This window comes from Sminthopsis crassicaudata, chromosome 1 (assembly GCF_048593235.1).
Source record: "Sminthopsis crassicaudata isolate SCR6 chromosome 1, ASM4859323v1, whole genome shotgun sequence".
Taxonomy (NCBI): Eukaryota; Metazoa; Chordata; class Mammalia; order Dasyuromorphia; family Dasyuridae; genus Sminthopsis; species Sminthopsis crassicaudata.
In genome coordinates this window covers 399,038,621-399,057,134 of record NC_133617.1, presented here as the reverse complement: position 1 = coordinate 399,057,134, position 18,514 = coordinate 399,038,621, and the positions used below count along the sequence as shown (strand labels likewise).

At 38.2% G+C, this 18,514-nt stretch overlaps 1 protein-coding gene across 2 annotated transcripts in view; it reads left to right on the top strand.

The window, feature by feature from the left end:
• Positions 1–2,562: 2,562 nt before the first annotated feature.
• Positions 2,563–18,514, top strand: part of ADCY9 (adenylate cyclase 9) — a 175,991-nt gene continuing 160,039 nt past the window's right edge. For both annotated transcript variants that reach the window (XM_074279997.1, XM_074279996.1), the window contains exon 1: positions 2,563–4,424. In XM_074279997.1, coding sequence (XP_074136098.1) covers positions 2,720–4,424 — 1,705 coding nt within the window. In that variant the 5' untranslated portion in view covers positions 2,563–2,719. The remainder of the gene's footprint in view (positions 4,425–18,514) is intronic.

Sequence of the window (18,514 nt, the reverse complement as noted above, 5' to 3'; positions counted from 1 at the left end):
CTAGTTGTGGTTACAGAACTTTGGTTCTTTGGGGGTGGGAACGTCAAACTTCCTTTTTAGAAAAAAAAAAGATTTTTTGTTGATGCTTTAAAAAACAAACCATCGTAGTCATTTCTCAATTACTCCTCCCTTTCTTTCCCCACCTCCCTGGTAACAAAGTATAAATGTTAAGCTTAGGGGTACAACCTGGGAGAGACTTGCATAGTTCTTGGAACGCTGCCAACAAATTCAAGGGATAACTTGATACCTGGAAACACTGTAGCTCTTAATAGACTTGGTGCCTTGGCTGACTTGGTGTTTTTACATAGAAGTCCCCTCCCTCTTGTGAAAACTTAAATATATGCAAAACATAAATTTGGAAGTGGCCAAAGTCTTCGCTTTATAAAAGATTCTCTAGGAGAGCCTTTGAAATCGCAAGTTTTTCTAGAATACTTAGAATCAGAGCGAATCTGGGGGTTTTGAGGGGGCGCATCGCTCAGGCTCTCAGGCTCCCCGGTGTTAAGAAATGGGATGAGATTTCAGTTTCCCCTGGCTTCTGCAGGGGCTCAGCCCCAGGGGCGAAGGGACTCCGAGAACCGGGGACTACACTCCGTGCTGCCGCCTCTTCCGCAGGGACTGCCGTTTCCGGGAGTGCCGGGCTCCGTGGCATCCCCTCCTCGGTACTCCGCGGGGTAGCCCCCCACTCCGCGCATCCCTCTCCTGGACACCCCGGAGGCAGCGCGCCCGCGCCCTCCCGCGATAGGGGCCGAGCCCGCGCCCGCGGGAGCCCGGACTCCAGACTGCAGCGCTTCCTAATAACTGCGCCTCGGCTTCTTTCTCTCCTTCCCCGCCTCCGATCTCCGTCCTCCCGGGGCGCCTAGTCACGCGCGAGGCCCGCGAGCTCGCTTAGTGCTCGTAGGCGAAGATCCCTAGAGGGGACCTAGGAATGGGGGCGCGCGCGCCCCTGCAGGAGGGAGAGGGTGAGCGCCAGAGAGCGCGCGCCCACAGCGCCTGCGGGGGAGAGCGAGCCGCCCGACCCGCGGCCTGGGAAGTGGCGTGACCGTGCTGCGCGTGCGCGTTGCGGAGGGGCGAGGGGCGGTGCGCGGGCGCGAGTCTGTCAGTGACAGCGGGAGGTGGGGAGAAGATGGTGGCGGCGGCAGCTCCTCCGACATGAAGCGGCAGCGGCAGCAGCGGCAGCAACCACAACCCCAGCAGCAGAAGAAGCAGAGGCGGCCGCGACTGCAGCGGCATCTTCAGCCTGGGCTCCGGGTCCCCGGAGCGGCCCCCGGGGAGTGAAGGGCTCAGGGGCAGGCGGCTAGTTGCCGAGGGCTTCCTCCGCTGGGGCCGCGGGGAAGACGCCCTGAGGGAGCCCAGGGCTCTGCGGCAGCGGCTGCTCCCGCGAAGTCCGCCCTCCCCCGGGCTGAGGGGAGGCAGCGCCCCCCCGCAGGGCGGCCCTGCGATCCCCCGCCAGGCCGGGATTCTCCCCGTCTCCCCCGCCGGGCACGCCGGTCCCTCGAATCGCCGGGGGCAGCGCCTGGAGGCGGGAGGAGAAGCCGGGGCGCCACCTCCGCCGCGGAAGCCGTGGGACAAGAGACCGCTCGGAAGAAGCGAACCTTCAGTCCCCGCATCCTCGGACTGGGTCGCAAGAGGGTGTGGGTTTCCCCCTCCCCCTCAGATCTCCCCCCAGATCCTTAGCGCCCGGAGCCGGGACGCGGAGGTCAGGAAAGCGCGGGGCGCCGCAGCCGCCGGGAACCAGGCCCCGCTAAACGGGAACAAGACTGGTGGGCAGCCGCCTGCCCGACGTAGGAGGGGGAGCCCGGCGAGGGCAGGAGTCAGCAGCCCGCATCAGTCCGGCACTGGGCGGGGGGAGGCGGGCTCTTCCCTGTGCGGCCCCCGCCACCCCGACCCGGGCTCGGGACGTCGGCTCCCTGCTGTAAACTCTTGGGTCTGCTTTACTGCGGGAAAGGGACGACCTCTCTGTTTTTGCCAGCCCCAGCCCTTCGCCTGGAAAGACTCTGCAGGGACCGGGCAAAGAGGGGGCGGTGAAACGGAGCTCCCCAATAGCGAGAAATAAGGAGGAAGCCGAGCAACCTTTTGCGGGTTGGATCCGTTCTTCTTCAAGCAGAGCAGAGGATGGTTCTATCGCGGTGGGAAGCAGCCTTGTCATTGTCACAACGGCGCCTTTAATGTAGAGGGAAGAAAGATCAAGGCTTCTTCGTCTTTAAAAAAAATTTTTTTTGGGGGGGGTAGGGCTGCATTACATTTGTTTTTCCCCCGGAGGATGAAGTACTCTTAAGGAGAGAGAGTTGTTTTCGGAAAAGAGATTGTTATGCTGAGAGTGATCAAGATTTGGACTTCCCCAAAGATTTGCAATTTGTTGGAGGACAGTGTGGGAGGAGGGAAAGCAACACTGCAATCGACTACCAGAAGGGTCAAAGTCAGTAGAGAGGAATCTGGGAAATAAGTTGGTATTACGTATTCCAGCATCTTTCATGAATACGTGGGTCTTTTTAGGTTTTTACCTTTTAACTTTTTGGCTTGAACCTGAACAGCCGAAGCACTGATTAGACCAGCAAATGCTGTGAGCATTTGTGAGAACTCAACCGGACATTCAAAGCACCCGGGGTGAATGTTCAAAAAGTCTACAGATCTTTTGGCGTTCACCCATCCATAGGCAGATATATTGATATAATCAAGATTATTTTAATAATTTCCAGTAACCTTTAAGATATTTGGCAACATGGCTTCCCCTCCACACCAGCAGTTGCTGCATCACCACAGCACGGAGGTAAGCTGTGACTCCAGTGGAGACAGCAACAGTGTTCGGGTAAAAATCAACCCCAAGCAGCATTTGGGCTGTTCTTCCAACCCTCACCCCAAACACTGCAAATATAGCATCTCCTCCAGTTGTAGTAGCTCAGGTGAATCGGGGGGGCTTCCTAGGAGAACTGGGGGTGGAAGCCGAGGCCTCCGCAGGAAAAAGAAACTGCCACAGCTTTTTGAGAGAGCTTCTAGTAGATGGTGGAACCCTAAATTTGACTCAACCAACCTAGAGGAGGCTTGTATGGAAAGGTGCTTTCCCCAGACCCAGCGCAGGTTTCGCTATGCTCTCTTCTACATCGGCGTGGCCTGTCTTCTCTGGGGCATCTATTTTGGTATCCACATGCGATCTAAATTGATTGTCTTTGTGGTACCCACTCTGTGCTTCCTTTTGGTGTGTGTGTGTTTTTTTCTATTTACCTTCACCAAGCATTATGCTCGACACTATGTATGGACCTCACTGATCCTCATTCTCCTGGTTTTTACTCTGACTCTAGCTTCACAGTTTCAGGTTTTGACACCTCTCTCAGGAAGGGATGACAGCTCCAATCATACTCCTCTTGCTCTATCCACAGACACTTGCTTATCTCAAGTAGGCAGTTTTTCAATGTGCATTGAAGTGCTCTTGTTACTCTATGCTGTTATGCACTTACCTCTGTATTTAAGCTTGTTTTTGGGAGTAGCCTATTCTATTCTTTTTGAGCTCTTTGGGTATCATTTCCGAGATGAATGCTGTTTCCCATCATCTGGAATGAGACATATGCACTGGGAGTTGCTAAGCAAAGCTTTGCTCCACATATGTATTCATGCTATAGGGATCCACTTATTTATCATGTCCGAAGTTAGATCGAGGAGCACATTCCTTAAAGTGGGACAATCAATTATGCATGGGAAAGACTTGGAGGTAGAGAAAGCCCTGAAAGAGCGAATGATTCACTCTGTGATGCCAAGAATCATTGCTGATGACTTAATGAAGCAGGGGGATGATGAAAGTGAGAACTCAGTCAAACGGCACTCCACCTCAAGCCCCAAGAATAGGAAGAAAAAGTCTTCCATACAGAAAACTCCTATAATATTTCGTCCTTTTAAGATGCAGCAAATTGAACAAGTAAGCATTTTGTTTGCAGATATTGTTGGTTTCACAAAAATGAGTGCCAACAAGTCTGCCCATGCCCTGGTGGGTCTCCTGAATGATTTATTTGGTCGTTTTGACCGTTTATGTGAAGATACAAAATGTGAGAAAATAAGTACTCTGGGTGACTGCTATTATTGTGTAGCGGGATGTCCAGAACCCAGAGCAGATCATGCCTATTGCTGTATCGAAATGGGTTTGGGCATGATTAAAGCCATCGAACAGTTCTGCCAGGAGAAGAAAGAAATGGTGAACATGCGAGTTGGGGTTCACACTGGGACAGTTTTATGTGGCATTCTGGGCATGAGGAGGTTTAAATTTGACGTGTGGTCAAATGATGTGAACTTAGCCAATCTTATGGAACAGCTGGGTGTGGCTGGCAAGGTTCATATTTCGGAGGCTACAGCAAAATATTTAGATGATCGTTATGAAATGGAGGATGGGAAAGTTATTGAACGAGTTGGCCAGAGCGTTGTTGCTGACCAGTTGAAAGGTATGTGTATTTCTGTCTTTCCATTCCCTGTGGCTGATTAATTGTCCTAGTATGATTTTAATTATCAGGACCTTAAAATCAATTTGATTTTTGCTCTTGTGATTTTAGGTATCAATAATAGTGTCCTGATACAGGTGAGACTTTCAGAGAGAAGGATGATTTTAAAGTATACGTAACTTTTTAATTTCTCTATAACTTTTTAAACTGATGTGGTAGGTAGGTTGGAAGATATTATTCAACATAATTAAGAACTTTTGAAATTTACTATAAGAAAAAAAAACCACAAGGAGAAACTTACCATTTAACTTCATTTTGTAAAATATTTTGTTCCCCAATTGCTTGCCAGTCATATCAGAAAGATTGTCTTTTAGTTTCTTGAAAATGTTTGAAAGTTATACATCTCCTTTGGGCCTCAGTTTCCTCATCTGCAAAATGGAGATATCACATGCTTAACTTCCTGCAGGGTTATTTATAATAGGGATCAAATAATATATGAAAACATTTTGAACAGTTTAATACAAATTCAAGCTATTATTAACTGAATATAGATTCTAGCTTTTCTTTTTTCTTTTTTTTTTTTTTAAAGAATTTTAAGACTTTTATTTAGTCTACCAAAATCACAAACCTTTTTAATTATTGTTAGCCTTAAGTAAAGGTCTGTATAGCATTAGTATGCTATATTTTTGTTGAATTGCTTTTATTTGGCATCATTTTGCAGTATAAAGCATGGATTTGAACAGGTTAGGGAATGAAGAATATCACAAAAATTGTGCCAAGAATCAACAATTTAATTTATCTGTCACATTTCTAAACTTGTTTTTTTTTTTTTTTTTTTAAACCAAAATCTTAATTAGGAGAATCCTATTTAAGAAGTATACATACATGGGGAAGTATAGTGTTTTAAAAAATTAGTTGTAAAACCTTCCATTCATATAATAATTATGTTTTGTGGTATGGTTGCACTTCAGTGATCTTTAAAGTCTCTTTTGGCACTGACATATATGATTGTGTGGGGACTCATCCAAGTCCATTGGCACTTTTATAATTCTATTCCCTGACAAAAAGATAATTGTTTAATCCTTGACATTTTCCTGCCTCCAAGTTTACTATGGTAAATTTAAATACTAAGGTACTGGAGATAAATAATTAAAAAAAAACTGAATTCACTGAAAATATGAAACTGTACTTTGTAGTTCACTGAAATGCTTTTTGCTAACCTCAGAACCTTTATGCTTGATAGTTTGATGTCTTCTTCACTCTGCAGAGCACAGGCAAAGTAAGGTTGAAGAGCATTACCCCAGCTTCTCACTTTTGCATGTGGCTTGTATTGTTTGACAGGTTTTTGGGAATGGAAAAAGGGTGCAGCAGATTAAATAAAGTGTGTCAGGTCAGCATACAGTACAAGTAACTACAATTGACAATTGTGTCATTTAAAAAATAAGAGTGATTATAGTGTATTTAGAAACTGGAGTCCTTCAATAGTTGGAATTCATCTTGAATAGGGTGTTAAATCTTTTATATTGAAATATCAATTTCACTTTTTAGAATGAGGCTCTTAGAGCAGACAAAAACATGTATTTTTTTTAACCTTAAACACTGTAAACTTGGAAGGTTAAGTATTTCTTTTCTTTTAAAATTTATTGATAAATTTTATTCTATGACAAGAAATTACTCAATAAACATCCCAAGAAATTCCCTAGAAAGTACATTCCCTGAAAACAGTTAAGCAAGTTCACATAGGAGAGTTGATTGTATAGTGCATGCTACTCTTGTGGTTTTTAGATTATTAACAGAGACGAAAGAAAAGTGTTTTTTTGTTTGTTTTGTTTTTAATAATTTGATACCAACATTGTCCATTGTCTTTGACCTTAGTTTTTTTCCAATTATTTTTAAACTGCTATTTTTTCATTTATCTATTCTCCGGCAAACTGAAATAAGCAAGTTTTTCTTTGTCTTCAATTCATGCTTTTGTGGGCTTCTCGCAAATTCCTCTAAACCCTCTGGGGGCAATCTCAATCTTTTTATTCTATGACGTTTTATTTGGTGTAGGATACAACAGATTTCCTTATTCCCTTTAAAATGAGAATTGAAGTATGAAGTTCGAGCAAATTCTTTGATGGTATATTTTGAACATTTTAAAACATATTCATGAACTTACGTTTTTAGAGTAGGGACTATATAAATATAGGAGGCAGCTAGGTGACTCCATGAACATATTGCTAAGCCTCGAGTTGGGAAGACCTGAATTCAAAGCTGATCTCAAATACTTATTGGCTATGTGACCCTGGGCAAAGTACTTAATTCTGTTTATCTTAATCTGCTGTCAAAGGAAATGGCAGGCCACTCCAGATATCTGTGCCAAGAAAATTCCATGGACAGAATGGTTCAGGGGATCATAAAGAGTGAGACATAACTAAACAATAATGTATAAATATGTTCAGAGCATTCGCTTCTTTATAAGGTGTTTAATTTATGTTACAAGATTGTTATGTCTAGTACAAAAAAAATTAGTTGTTAGGACAACATATTCACTATAGACAATGTAGTTTTCTGAAAACACAAGTAAAACAGTATTAAGAGAGGGTATTTTATTCTGTAGAAACAATGATAAAATGTGTCAAGTTTTTGTTAGTTGAATGCTAGATGCTCTAGTGGAGTTTTATGACATAGTGTGGTTGGTCATCAAGTGTTAATGATATTATTGTGAAATGATGTTGATTGGAAGAGTAATGTAGGATATATAGAAATATATCCATGTAATACTTCCCTCCTCCTCCTCTCTCCTCCCTCCATTTCCTTTCTTCCCTCTTTCCCTTTTCCCTCCCCTCCTTCTCTTCTTTGCTACCCTATGCTGTACTCTGGTAATGGAGTGTCACTTCCTAGTCTCCAACAGACATTATAAAGTCATTACATAGCTATTTAACTCTTTTTCAATTTATAGAAAGTTTTCCTCACAGGAACATTATAAAGTAGTTAATGCAGGTAATGTTTTCCCATTTGTCAGATGAGGAAACAGATATAGAAAAATGGAACAACTTGTCCACAGTCATGGCTAATACGTGGCAGATCTAGGATTCATCAAATGTGGGTTTCCTACCTAGTTCAGTGTTCTTTCTATTATATAGTATTGCCTCAAAAAAATATAACTTTTCTTTTAACAATCTTATAAGGAAGGTAGTACAAGTATTGTTTGTTATGCTCATTTTCTAGAAGATGGAATTGAAATATAGAAAAACAGACACAGAGAGGACTGGTAGAAATTGTAGCTCGGGTCTTCCAGCTTCAATGCTTTTTCCACCATTAAGCCCTGAAGTGATTTAAAGTGCATTGCTGTAAGAATTTTGAATTTGCTCCAAATGGCAATGAGAAAACACCCTAGAACTTTAATATGGGGTGATGGGATGAAGTGACCCGAAGAAGAGAATGTTTGAGCAGTCTTGCTAAACCTATATTGTAGGGGAGCTTGGAATCCTAGTAGGAGGCAGTTGTAATAGTTTAGCATTTCCTTGGGCCAAAGGACAAAGACAAAGGGCCATGTGATTCTAGACTTGTTGATTTTTCCTTTGCAGAATAGGATTTAAATGTAGTTGATGCAACTCAGAAAACATCTTGTTTCCTGTTCTCAGATAATATAGAAACAAAACTAAGGCTCTCGTTGGTTTAAACTCATAAGAGAAGACAGTCTGATGAAGCTTGTAGATTCCTTCTGAGAATCATGTTTTTAAATGCATTACAAAATATAGTCACAAAGGACAAGTTCATACCTTCCCTCCAAAAGCTCTACACAGACCTTGAATACCTCATGTTAAGAACTCTTGTTCTACTTGAAAAGAGATTAACATATAGAAGATTCAAGAAAATGAAATTGGTTTTTGCTAAATTTCCCAAGATTTCTTGCTATCAATGTCTTCTTAAAGTCACTGAAAAATAACCAACAAATTCTTTTTTAAAGTAAGATAAGCTCTGTCATTTTTATAACTTTGAAAACAATTAAGTTAACCCAAGAAAGAACAGAGGTTTAAATAAAGATGAGCAACTGGCCCTGAATCTAAGATTTTATGATTTGCAATATTAAATTTCAGGTTCTGTCTCAGAGTCAGAGGTAATAAATTTCTTTGAGAATATCATAAATTGTAAATAAGTGTTATAGTTTTTAAAGTGCTATCAACCATAGCAAAACCTCATTAAGATGAAATAATTAGGGTGGGAAAAGGCCAGATTGACTTAGTGGAGGAGAAATAGCAAAATATTTTTTGTTTTGTTTTGTTTTTATTTAGATTTTTTTCCCCACAGTATATATGCATGAGTAATTTTTTTTTTACAATATTATCCCTTACATTCATTTTTCCAAATTATCCCCCCCCTCCCTCCACTCCCTCCTCCCATGACAGGCAATCCCATACATTTTACATGTGTTACAATATAACCTAGATACAATATATGTGTGCAAATACCATTTTCTTGTTGCACATTAAGTATTAGATTCTGAAGGTATAAGTAACCTGGGTAGATAGACAGTAATGCTAACAATTTACATTCACCTCCCAGTGTTCCTTCTCTGGGTGTAGTTATTTCTGTCCATCATTGATCAACTGGAAGTGAGTTGGATCTTCTTTATGTTGAAGATATCCACTTCCATCAGAATACATCTTCATAAAACATTGAAGTGTACAGCGATCTTCTGGTTCTATTCATTTCACTCAGCATCAGTTGATGTAAGTCTCTCCAAGCCTCTCTGTATTCATCCTGCTGGTCATTTCTTACAGAGCAATAATATTCCATAACCTTCATATACCATAATTTACCCAACCATTCTCCAATTGATGGGCATCCATTCAACTTGCAGTTTCTAGCTACAACAAAAAGAGCTGCCACAAACATTTTGGCACATACAGGTCCCTTTCCGCTCTTTAGTATTTCTTTGGGATATAATCCCAATAGCAGCAATGAATAGCAAAATATTTGTAAAGAGATACAGCTGACTTACAAAGACATTTAAACCAGATTTTACAGATAAGTTTTAGGTAGGTAGAGGAATGAGGATAGAGGACTGTCTGCTTATGTCTGGGTAGAAATCCCTATTAGCTACTATAATGACACTTTTTCTCTGTTACCTGAAAGATGAATGTGAGAAGAATTATCCCCACAAAAATAGGTCTAAAGTCAGGAGTCCAGGGTCCCTGGGATCTCCCTTAGCTTCAGTAATCAACTGTCTCTTGCCTGAGACTAGAAATATAGGTTCTCTAATTTCAGCCATGTGGTGATGTGTCAGCTGATAGCTTCAATTCTGAGCCAAGTTCTGATTGTTGGAACAGTATGCTTTGAGGATGAATATGTCACTCAGGGTCTGCCCATAAATTGAATGCTTTTGGATGGTCAGTGTCTACCTGGACCTAGAAGTTCCTTGCCCATGTGATTGGCAGCCAAAGTTCTTAGCTCTGCAGTCTATTGGGTTTGTAGCTATAAATGAGTCATCTGTCCTCTCTGAACCTCCTCATCCCTAAAATGGGACTAATAATAACTGTACTATCTACACTAAAGGTTTTTAAAGTTTTGTGAGGAAATTGCACTGTAAATTAAGTATTACTATAAATGTGAATTACTTCTGAATAGTCATAACCTGGAGTTTGTTGTGCTATGCTTGGCTGAAATTTTTCTCACATTTAAAAATAATATTTTAGGAGTTCTCTTGTTTAGGGTTATTGCATTCTGCTTTATATTATTTACACACATGTCTTATGTCCACTATTAGACAATAAGCTCTTAAGGGAAGCAGCTATGTCTTTTTATTATCTTTATAACAAATTTTATTGATTTGAAATATTTTCTTTCATTTATTATCCATTACTGCCTAATATCCAATATTCAGAGAGACACTTCTTCCTTCTTCCCCTTTCCCCCTATTAGCACTCAGTTCAATATCTACATCTATATTTTCTGCCAGCTGATGAGAGGTTGGGATCCCACCTGAAAGCTTACCACTTCAACATCTTGAAGTATATCTTCTCTGACCTCTAGATGTGACTGAGTCAGAACACATATATACTAAGTTGAGGTTGGAGATTAAGACAAAGAACTCTGGGTAGGTACCTGGAAATTATTTGTCTTGCTGCTGATCCTAATTGTCAAAACACATTTTGTGGTTGCCACCAAAGTCAAAGCAACTTTATATTTGACTGTAGGACTTTTTTAAAAATTAGAATTTAGCTATGAAAACTGTCTAGGAGAAGGTTTACTGGATTTGGTGTTTATATGAAGGAGAAGAAAGGGAATTATATTAGGTGGAAGAAACACAAAAGATAAAAAAGGAAAAAAATTAGGAAAAATTCTATGAAACCATCTAATTTATTTACAGTTATGTACCTGTTGGCTTCATTTGTCCAAGATTCTTTTCATGTGGCTTGGGAGGTAATGGTATTCTGAATGGTGTTGTAGAAAGAACATCAGACTTAGCCTGGTCTTCAGTCCTGGTTTTTCTACTTCTTACTAACCAAAGGCAAGTCACTTTGACTTACTGGGCTTCAATTTCCTTATCTGTAAAGTGGGAATAATGCATGTATTATCTCCCTACTTCTTTGGGTTGTTGTGAAGGAAGTGTTTTATAAGATGTAAAGTATTATATATAAGTATGAATTATTCAATTTGATTTACATTTCTTAAGTTCCTACTACGTGCAAGCATTGTGATGAGAGCAGATTAAAAAAAAAAAAAAAAAGAAAGAAAGAAAAAAAGAAAAAAGAAAAGACAAAGAGAAACCTAAATCATAGAATCTACTTATAAGGAGCTTACTTTTTACCTGGGGGGAAAAACACAACATGAACATAGATTAATAAATACAAGATAATTCAAGGAGGGATAGAGTATTAGTAATTTGAAAGGCTTCCCTGAGGTGATACATGACTGGAGCCTTAAGGAAGATAAAGTTTTTCATAAACATGAAAAGTGGAAGGAGTGCATTGTCAGCTTAGGGAATGGCTTATGTGTATTATGGAGGTGAAAATGAAATGTTAAGTTTATAAAACAGTTAAACATTCCATTCTGGTTGGAACACAGTTACATAAGGGAATTAATAGGAAATAAGACTTGAAAGGTAGGAGTTAGATTATGAGAATCTTGAATGACAGGACTTTATCTTATTTCAGAGGTAGGGAAGTGACATGCTCAGACCTGGAGCTGAGTATATGATTTTGGTAGCTGTATATTAGTATATTAGACAAATATATAGAATATATAGAAGTAGTAAGACAAATTAAGAGGTTATTATAATAGTCCTTGAAAAAGATGACAAGGGACTAATCAAGGGTAGTAATAATATAAATGGAATGGAAACTCATTAATCTTGCATAAAATAGGAAGACTGTGTTAATTTTGAAAAATGTGTCCTCCCATTCCCTCCAAAAGCTTATATTATTTTCATGTAAATGCATACTTATACATTAACACATTTAAATAGCTCTTATAGAAGCAGTTGTATGTTCTTCAAACATTGAAGAAATAATTGTACCAAAGTACAGGTACCTAAGTTCTTTTTTTCATAAATGCTAAAAAAACCTTTTGGGTATATTATAAGGTATCATCTATATTTTGTTACCTATTGTCCAGGATCCTCAATAAAATCCTTTGTATTAATTTTGACTTATCTCCTCTTATTCTTAAAAAGATTTTATTCTTTTTGTTATTCTTTGATATGTTTCTAAAGTATAATCAGGATTTGATGGAAATTTGGGACAATTACAAATGATTGTCCTGGATTTCTCCTGTTGTAGTTGTATAAGCCTTTGTACTACAAAAAGTAATTGCTTTTACTTCAATGCTTCAGTTTGTGTTATATGATGATCATAGATGGCGTGATTTAATTGTGCTTGAGTGGTTTGGAAATTATATTGAATTTGTTTCAAATCTTGTTGAGAGAGAAGAAAAAAATGAATGCTTATTACTTAGGTATACCACATATCATTGAAGTAACAACTGAAGGAAAACACTTTGTGGTAAAATAATTTGTAACTTTTTTCTCCTTCACATGCTTTAAAAGATGCAGAATTTTATCAGTGCAAGTACTTACTCCCCTAAAGCAGATCAAAAGTATTTTAAAATCTTAATATAGGTGATTTCATAAATTGCTAAGAGTATAAAAATTCATCATCTGGTGATCAATCTTTCAGTGAAAGCCTCTTAAGAATTTAGTCTTACTGATTTTCAATTAACAGATAGTGTTTCTGTTTGCTGAACCCATAGATGCAAAAGCTTTTCAGCTTGGGTCAGCAAGGCTTTTGAGAACCTACTTTGTTGATGACATGATTCAACATGGGACTAGAATTTAATGTAACTTTTCTCATTCATTTATTCAGTAAGTATGTATTTATAAGTTTTTACTCTGTGTTATCCTAAGCATTAAGGAAACCATAACAAAAGCAAAGCATTGCTTTTTGGGGTATTAATCCAAGATTCATCACTTATTTCCTGTTAACCCCTAAAAAAGCTATATCAGACTTGAGGAACTCTGTGGGGCAAGATCCATTCAAAAACGTAGCTTATGGCTCCCACCAATGTGGAACTAGAGAACATATTGATTCAGAAGAAAATCAAATAGCATAGCAACTAAAATAATAATTAAAAATCCCTCATTTCTCTCAATACATACTGCCTTATAGATTACCACATTTGACTAGGGCACCTGGTTACTTTCATAAGAGAAAACTGTGACCAGGGAATATGTGCCAAGGGACATATACTACAAACTCACACATGTAGAGGTTATCCATGATGAGATAGTTCACACCTCCAACATAAATACTATTGATAAAATTTGGAAGTCACAATATTTTCTGCTGTTTTTTGGCCATGTTCTGCTTTCTTCAGGTTATATCTTGACTTGGTGCATTTTCTCCTCTGGGTGTATGCAGTAGTTGTGCTCATCAAGCTTTCATCCTTCTGTATTTCAATGTTTCAAAGTAATTTTAGCTGCTTTTCAGCTATCAACCAATTTGCAATTATAAAACCTCTTCCTGTCAAGGCAATGCTGACAGCTCTTTAGTTTGTAACTGAGATTATGAGCCACCAAACTTAGTTGAGGCAGCCATAAAGCAAGCCAGAGCTCCCACAGTAAAATTAAGTCTATTCTTTTGACTGTCTGTGTCTGATGCTGATTTGAAGTCTGTGGTTGCAAAAGACTATCTGATTTAGAGTTAGGCATTCCTTGTAATTCTTGCTTTATTCCTTAATAAAGATGGTGTGCTCTTCAGATCCTAATTGAGTATGCTGCCTCCCAAAACAAACTCAGAGGAACTTTGAGTTGGATGGAGAGAGAATTTCAGTTTTGCCCAAAGATCCTCTTCATTTGCAAGATAAAAAAAGTTAAGCTAGAACAAAAGCTGAAGGAAGAAGGTGTAGTCCTTACCTTCTTTCATAGCTCACATTTCTGTTTTTATTGTATATATCTTCCAGTAACAAAGCCTCTGACATCTGTATTCTATATTGCCACCATCTTAGGACTTCATACTCTCACTACATTTGTAATATGGTTTATAGCTTTTAATAGCTAACTTTGTAAAATGCATTCCATTTCCATGTGTTTTAGCTTCTAATGTTCATTGAAGTTTGTTCTTTATGTTATAAATGATCTGTTAAATTTGGACTATACAAAAACATAAATGTATCTTATAGTGCTTTATTTATACAAATTAATTTTATTTGGTAGCTTAGCTTTATTAATTTTTTTTCAGTGACTAGTCTGAAATGTAAGTTATTTTAAATCATTTGAGACACACAATTACTATTGATTAAATTTAAGATAAAAATGTGAAGTTACAGGCAACTTTCATGTAATAAAATGCATTTAGCTTTTTTTTTTTTTATTGGATGGTACATGTGGATTGGCAACTTTTAGAAAAGAAAAGACTGCTTTTCATATCTGGTAGAAGATGGCAACTCTTCAACATATCAGGACATAAAGTTCAGAGTTGGAAAGGAGATTAGGGATTATCTAGTTATGTTGGCTCCAAAGTAAGGAAATGACTTGTTCATTCAACTCCTACTGAAATTGAAGTTCAATTAAGGTGCAAGATCAAAAAAGGGCAAAAATGATACCCAAATTCCATAGACTTAGAGGCAGTTAGAATTGGAAAGGATTTTGGAGAAAACTTTGACTAACCTCCTTATTTTTCAGAGAATGAAACAAAGATCTCAGAATTTAATGTTAGAGCAGAAACTAGACCATAGATCTTCTGACTACCCAGGCCAGCATTATTTTAGTCAGGTTGCTTGAAATTTTTGAGATGTGATTAAGACTTCCTATGATCAGTGACCCCCTAGTCCCTCATTTCATGATAGTAGCTGCACAAGAACAGTTGCCCTCTCAGTCATCTTCTATTTCTTTTGAGCTACTTCCATTCTGTTTTGCTTATAGAGCACAGCACTTTCTCTGACAAGGACACGCCATGCTGACCAGTCCTGTGCCAGAGATTTCCATGTTGCACAACCAATTCTAAAGTTCTTGAGACTTTGAGAGTATCCTTGTATCCTTTTGTTTTCTTAACACTATGTGAGCTCTTGCCCTGTGTGGGTTTTCCATAAAATGGGCTTTTTGGCGACACATTTATGTTTGACATTCCAACAGTGTGGTCATCCCCGCTGCGTTGCACCCTTTATAGCAAAGTGTGAATGCTTGACGGTTTAGTTTGAGAAAGGATTTCATTCAGTGTTTGGTATTTTATCTTGCCAAGTGATCTTCAGAATCTTCCTAAGATAATTCAAATTTAAGCAATTCAGTTTCTTGGCTTGTCACTAGTTTATTGTCCAGGTTCCACAGACATACAATAATGAGATTAGGTGTTTGGATAGATGCCCATAGTAGGGTAGGGTATAGGTGGTATATCAGTGTCCACACTTGGCAGTGGCTTTTGTTTGGAAGCCTAGGAAAAGCTGCTCTTTTTACAGCTCTCACCAAACTTTTCCTCCTCCCCCATTCTTCCTTTGAAGGTATAACAGAATAATATATTGTAATTTTTAGGGTTTAGTAACATTGCATTCTATTGCATACAAGTACTGTCAGTTTTCTAAATTGCCCACCTTAGGGCGATTTTTCTATCTGAAACTAATACCTAGTTGTACTCTAAATCTAGAGAATGGTTAATCATTCAATTTAAGTAGAGTGTGGAATATTTGAGGAGGAGTAATGTGGAATGTAAGCTAGAAAGATAAGTTAGATAACTAGATTGTGGAGAGTCTTGCCTATCAAGCTAAGCTTATAGTAGCTTTCAGTAGGAATTGTAAGTCAGTTGCTAAAAGTGGTTTTTTGTTGTTTTTGTTTTTAGTTACTTGATAAGCTACTTGATGAGAAGTTACTTGATGGAAGTTAGTTGATGAGAAATGTATTTTTGGAACATTAACTTCTTAGTGATATTTAGATCAAATTGGAGCAGAATTTTTGTTGTGAAAGTGGTTTTTTGGTTGTTTTTGTTTTTAATTACTTGATGTATTTGATGAGTTACTTGATGAAAGTTAGTTGATGAGAAATATATATTATATATATTTTTTAATTTAATTTTTATTTTATTTTATAATTATAACTTTTTTTTTGACAGTACATATGCATGGGTAATTTTTTTACAACATTATCCCTTGCACTTACTTCTATTCAGATTTTTTCCCTTCCTCCCCCAACCCCCTCCCCCAGATGGCAGGCAGTCTTATACATGTTAAATATATTACAATATATTCTAGATACAATATATGTGTGTAGAACCGAATTTCTTGTTGCAGGAAGAATTGGATTCAGAAGGTAAAAATAACAGTTTACACTCATTTCCCAGTGTTCCTTTTCTGGATGTAGCTGATTCTGTCCATCATTAATCAATTGGAATTGGATTAGCTCTTCTCTATGTTGAAGATATCCACTTCCATCAGAATACATCCTCATACAGTATCATTGTTGAAGTGTATAATGATCTTCTGGTTCTGCTCATTTCACTTAGCACTAGTTGATGTAAGTCTCTCCAAGCCTCTCTGTATTTCTCCTGTTGGTCATTTCTTACAGAACAATAATATTCCATAACATTCATATACCATAATTTACCCAAACATTCTCCAATTGATGGACATCCATTCATCTTCCAGCTTCTAGCCACTATGAAAAGGGCTGCCACAAATATTTTGGCACATACAGGTCCCTTTCCCTTCTTTAGTATTTCCTTGGGATATAAGCCCAGTAGTAGTATGGCTGGGTCAAAGGGTATGCACATTTTGATAACTTTTTGGGCATAATTCCAGATTGCTCTCCAGAATGGTTGGATTCTTTCACAACTCCACCAACAATGCATCAGTGTCCCAGTTTTCCCACAGCCCCTCCAACATTCATCGTTATTTGTTCCTGTCATCTTAGCCAATCTGACAGGTGTGTAATGATATCTCAGAGTTGTCTTAATTTGCATTTCTCTGATCAATAGTGATTTGGAACACTCTTTCATATGAGTGGAAATAGTTTTAATTTCATCATCTGAAAATTGTCTGTTCATATCCTTTGACCTTTTATCAATTGGAGAATGGCTTGATTTCTTATAAATTAGAGTCAATTTTCTGTATATTTTGGAGATGAGGCCTTTATCAGAACCTTTAACTGTAAAAATGTTTTCCCAATTTGTTACTTCCCTTCTAATCTTGTTTGCATTAGTTTTGTTTGTGCATAAACTTTTTAATTTGGTGTAATCAAAATTTTCTATTTTGTGATCAATAATGGTCTCTAGTTCTCTCTTGGACACAAACTCCTTTCTCCTCCACAAGTCTGAGAGGTAAACCATCCCATGTTCCTCCAATTTATTTATGATTTCGTTCTTTATAGCTAAATCTTGGACCCATTTTGATCTAATCTTAGTATGTGGTATTAAATGTGGGTCCATGCCCGGTTTCTGCCATACCAATTTCCAGTTTTCCCAGCAGTTTTTGTCAAATAATGAATTCTTATCCCAAAATTTGGGATTTTTGGGTTTGTCAAACACTAGATTGCTATTTTTATTCACTATCTTGCCCTGTGAACCTAACCTATGCCACTGATCAACTAGTCTATTTCTTAGCCAATACCAAATGGTTTTGGTGACTGTTGCTTTATAATACAGTTCTAGATCAGGTACAGCTAGACCACCTTCACTTAATTTTTTTTTCATTACTTCCCTTGAAATTCTCAACCTTTTGTTGTTCCATATGAATTCTGTTGTTATTTTTTCTAGGTCATTAAAATAGTTTCTTGGAAGTCTGATTGGTATAGCACTAAATAAATAGATTAGTTTAGGGAGTATTGTCATCTTAATTATATTTGCTCAGCTTATCCAAGAGCACTGAATGTCTTTCCAATTATTTAAATCTGACTTTATTTTTGTGGCAAGTGTTTTGTAATTTTGCTCATATAATTCCTGACTCTCCTTTGGTAGATATATTCCCAAATATTTTATACTATCGACCGTTATTTTGAATGGAATTTCTCTTTGTATCTCTTGCTGTTGGATTGTGTTGTTAATGTATAAAAATGCTGAGGATTTATGTGGATTTATTTTGTATCCTGCGAGAAATATATTTTAATAACATTAACTTATTAGTGATATCTAGACCATATTGGATTAGAATTTTTGTTTGTGGGAAGTAGAGGCAGGGAGAGTCCTTGGAAGGCTATTTTGATAGTTTAGTGCTCTAGTCCAATGCTCTCCAAACTGTTTTTGATTGTGTACCCTGTTAATAAATTTTTTTGAGCATATTTATCCTCAATATGTGTGTATTTACTTATTTCAAAATCATATGTATGTATTACTAATTATAAAACTTACAACATGGAAAAATTTTTAAAAGAATGAGATAAAGATGAAATAATATTTGACCTTAGAGTGAATTAGAAGGCATTGGAGTTGATAGAGTAGCAAAATGACATGGTTAAACATGTGTTTTAAGACAGTCACTTTGGCTACTGGCTGGTGGGGTAGAATGGAGTAACTAATTAGGATGTCATTGTAATAAGGGCAAGAGACTATGAGAGCCCCCATTAAAGAGGGGATTAGTAAGCAGAGCAAAGGACTCTAGTTAAGAGATGCTATTTCATTAGAAATGAG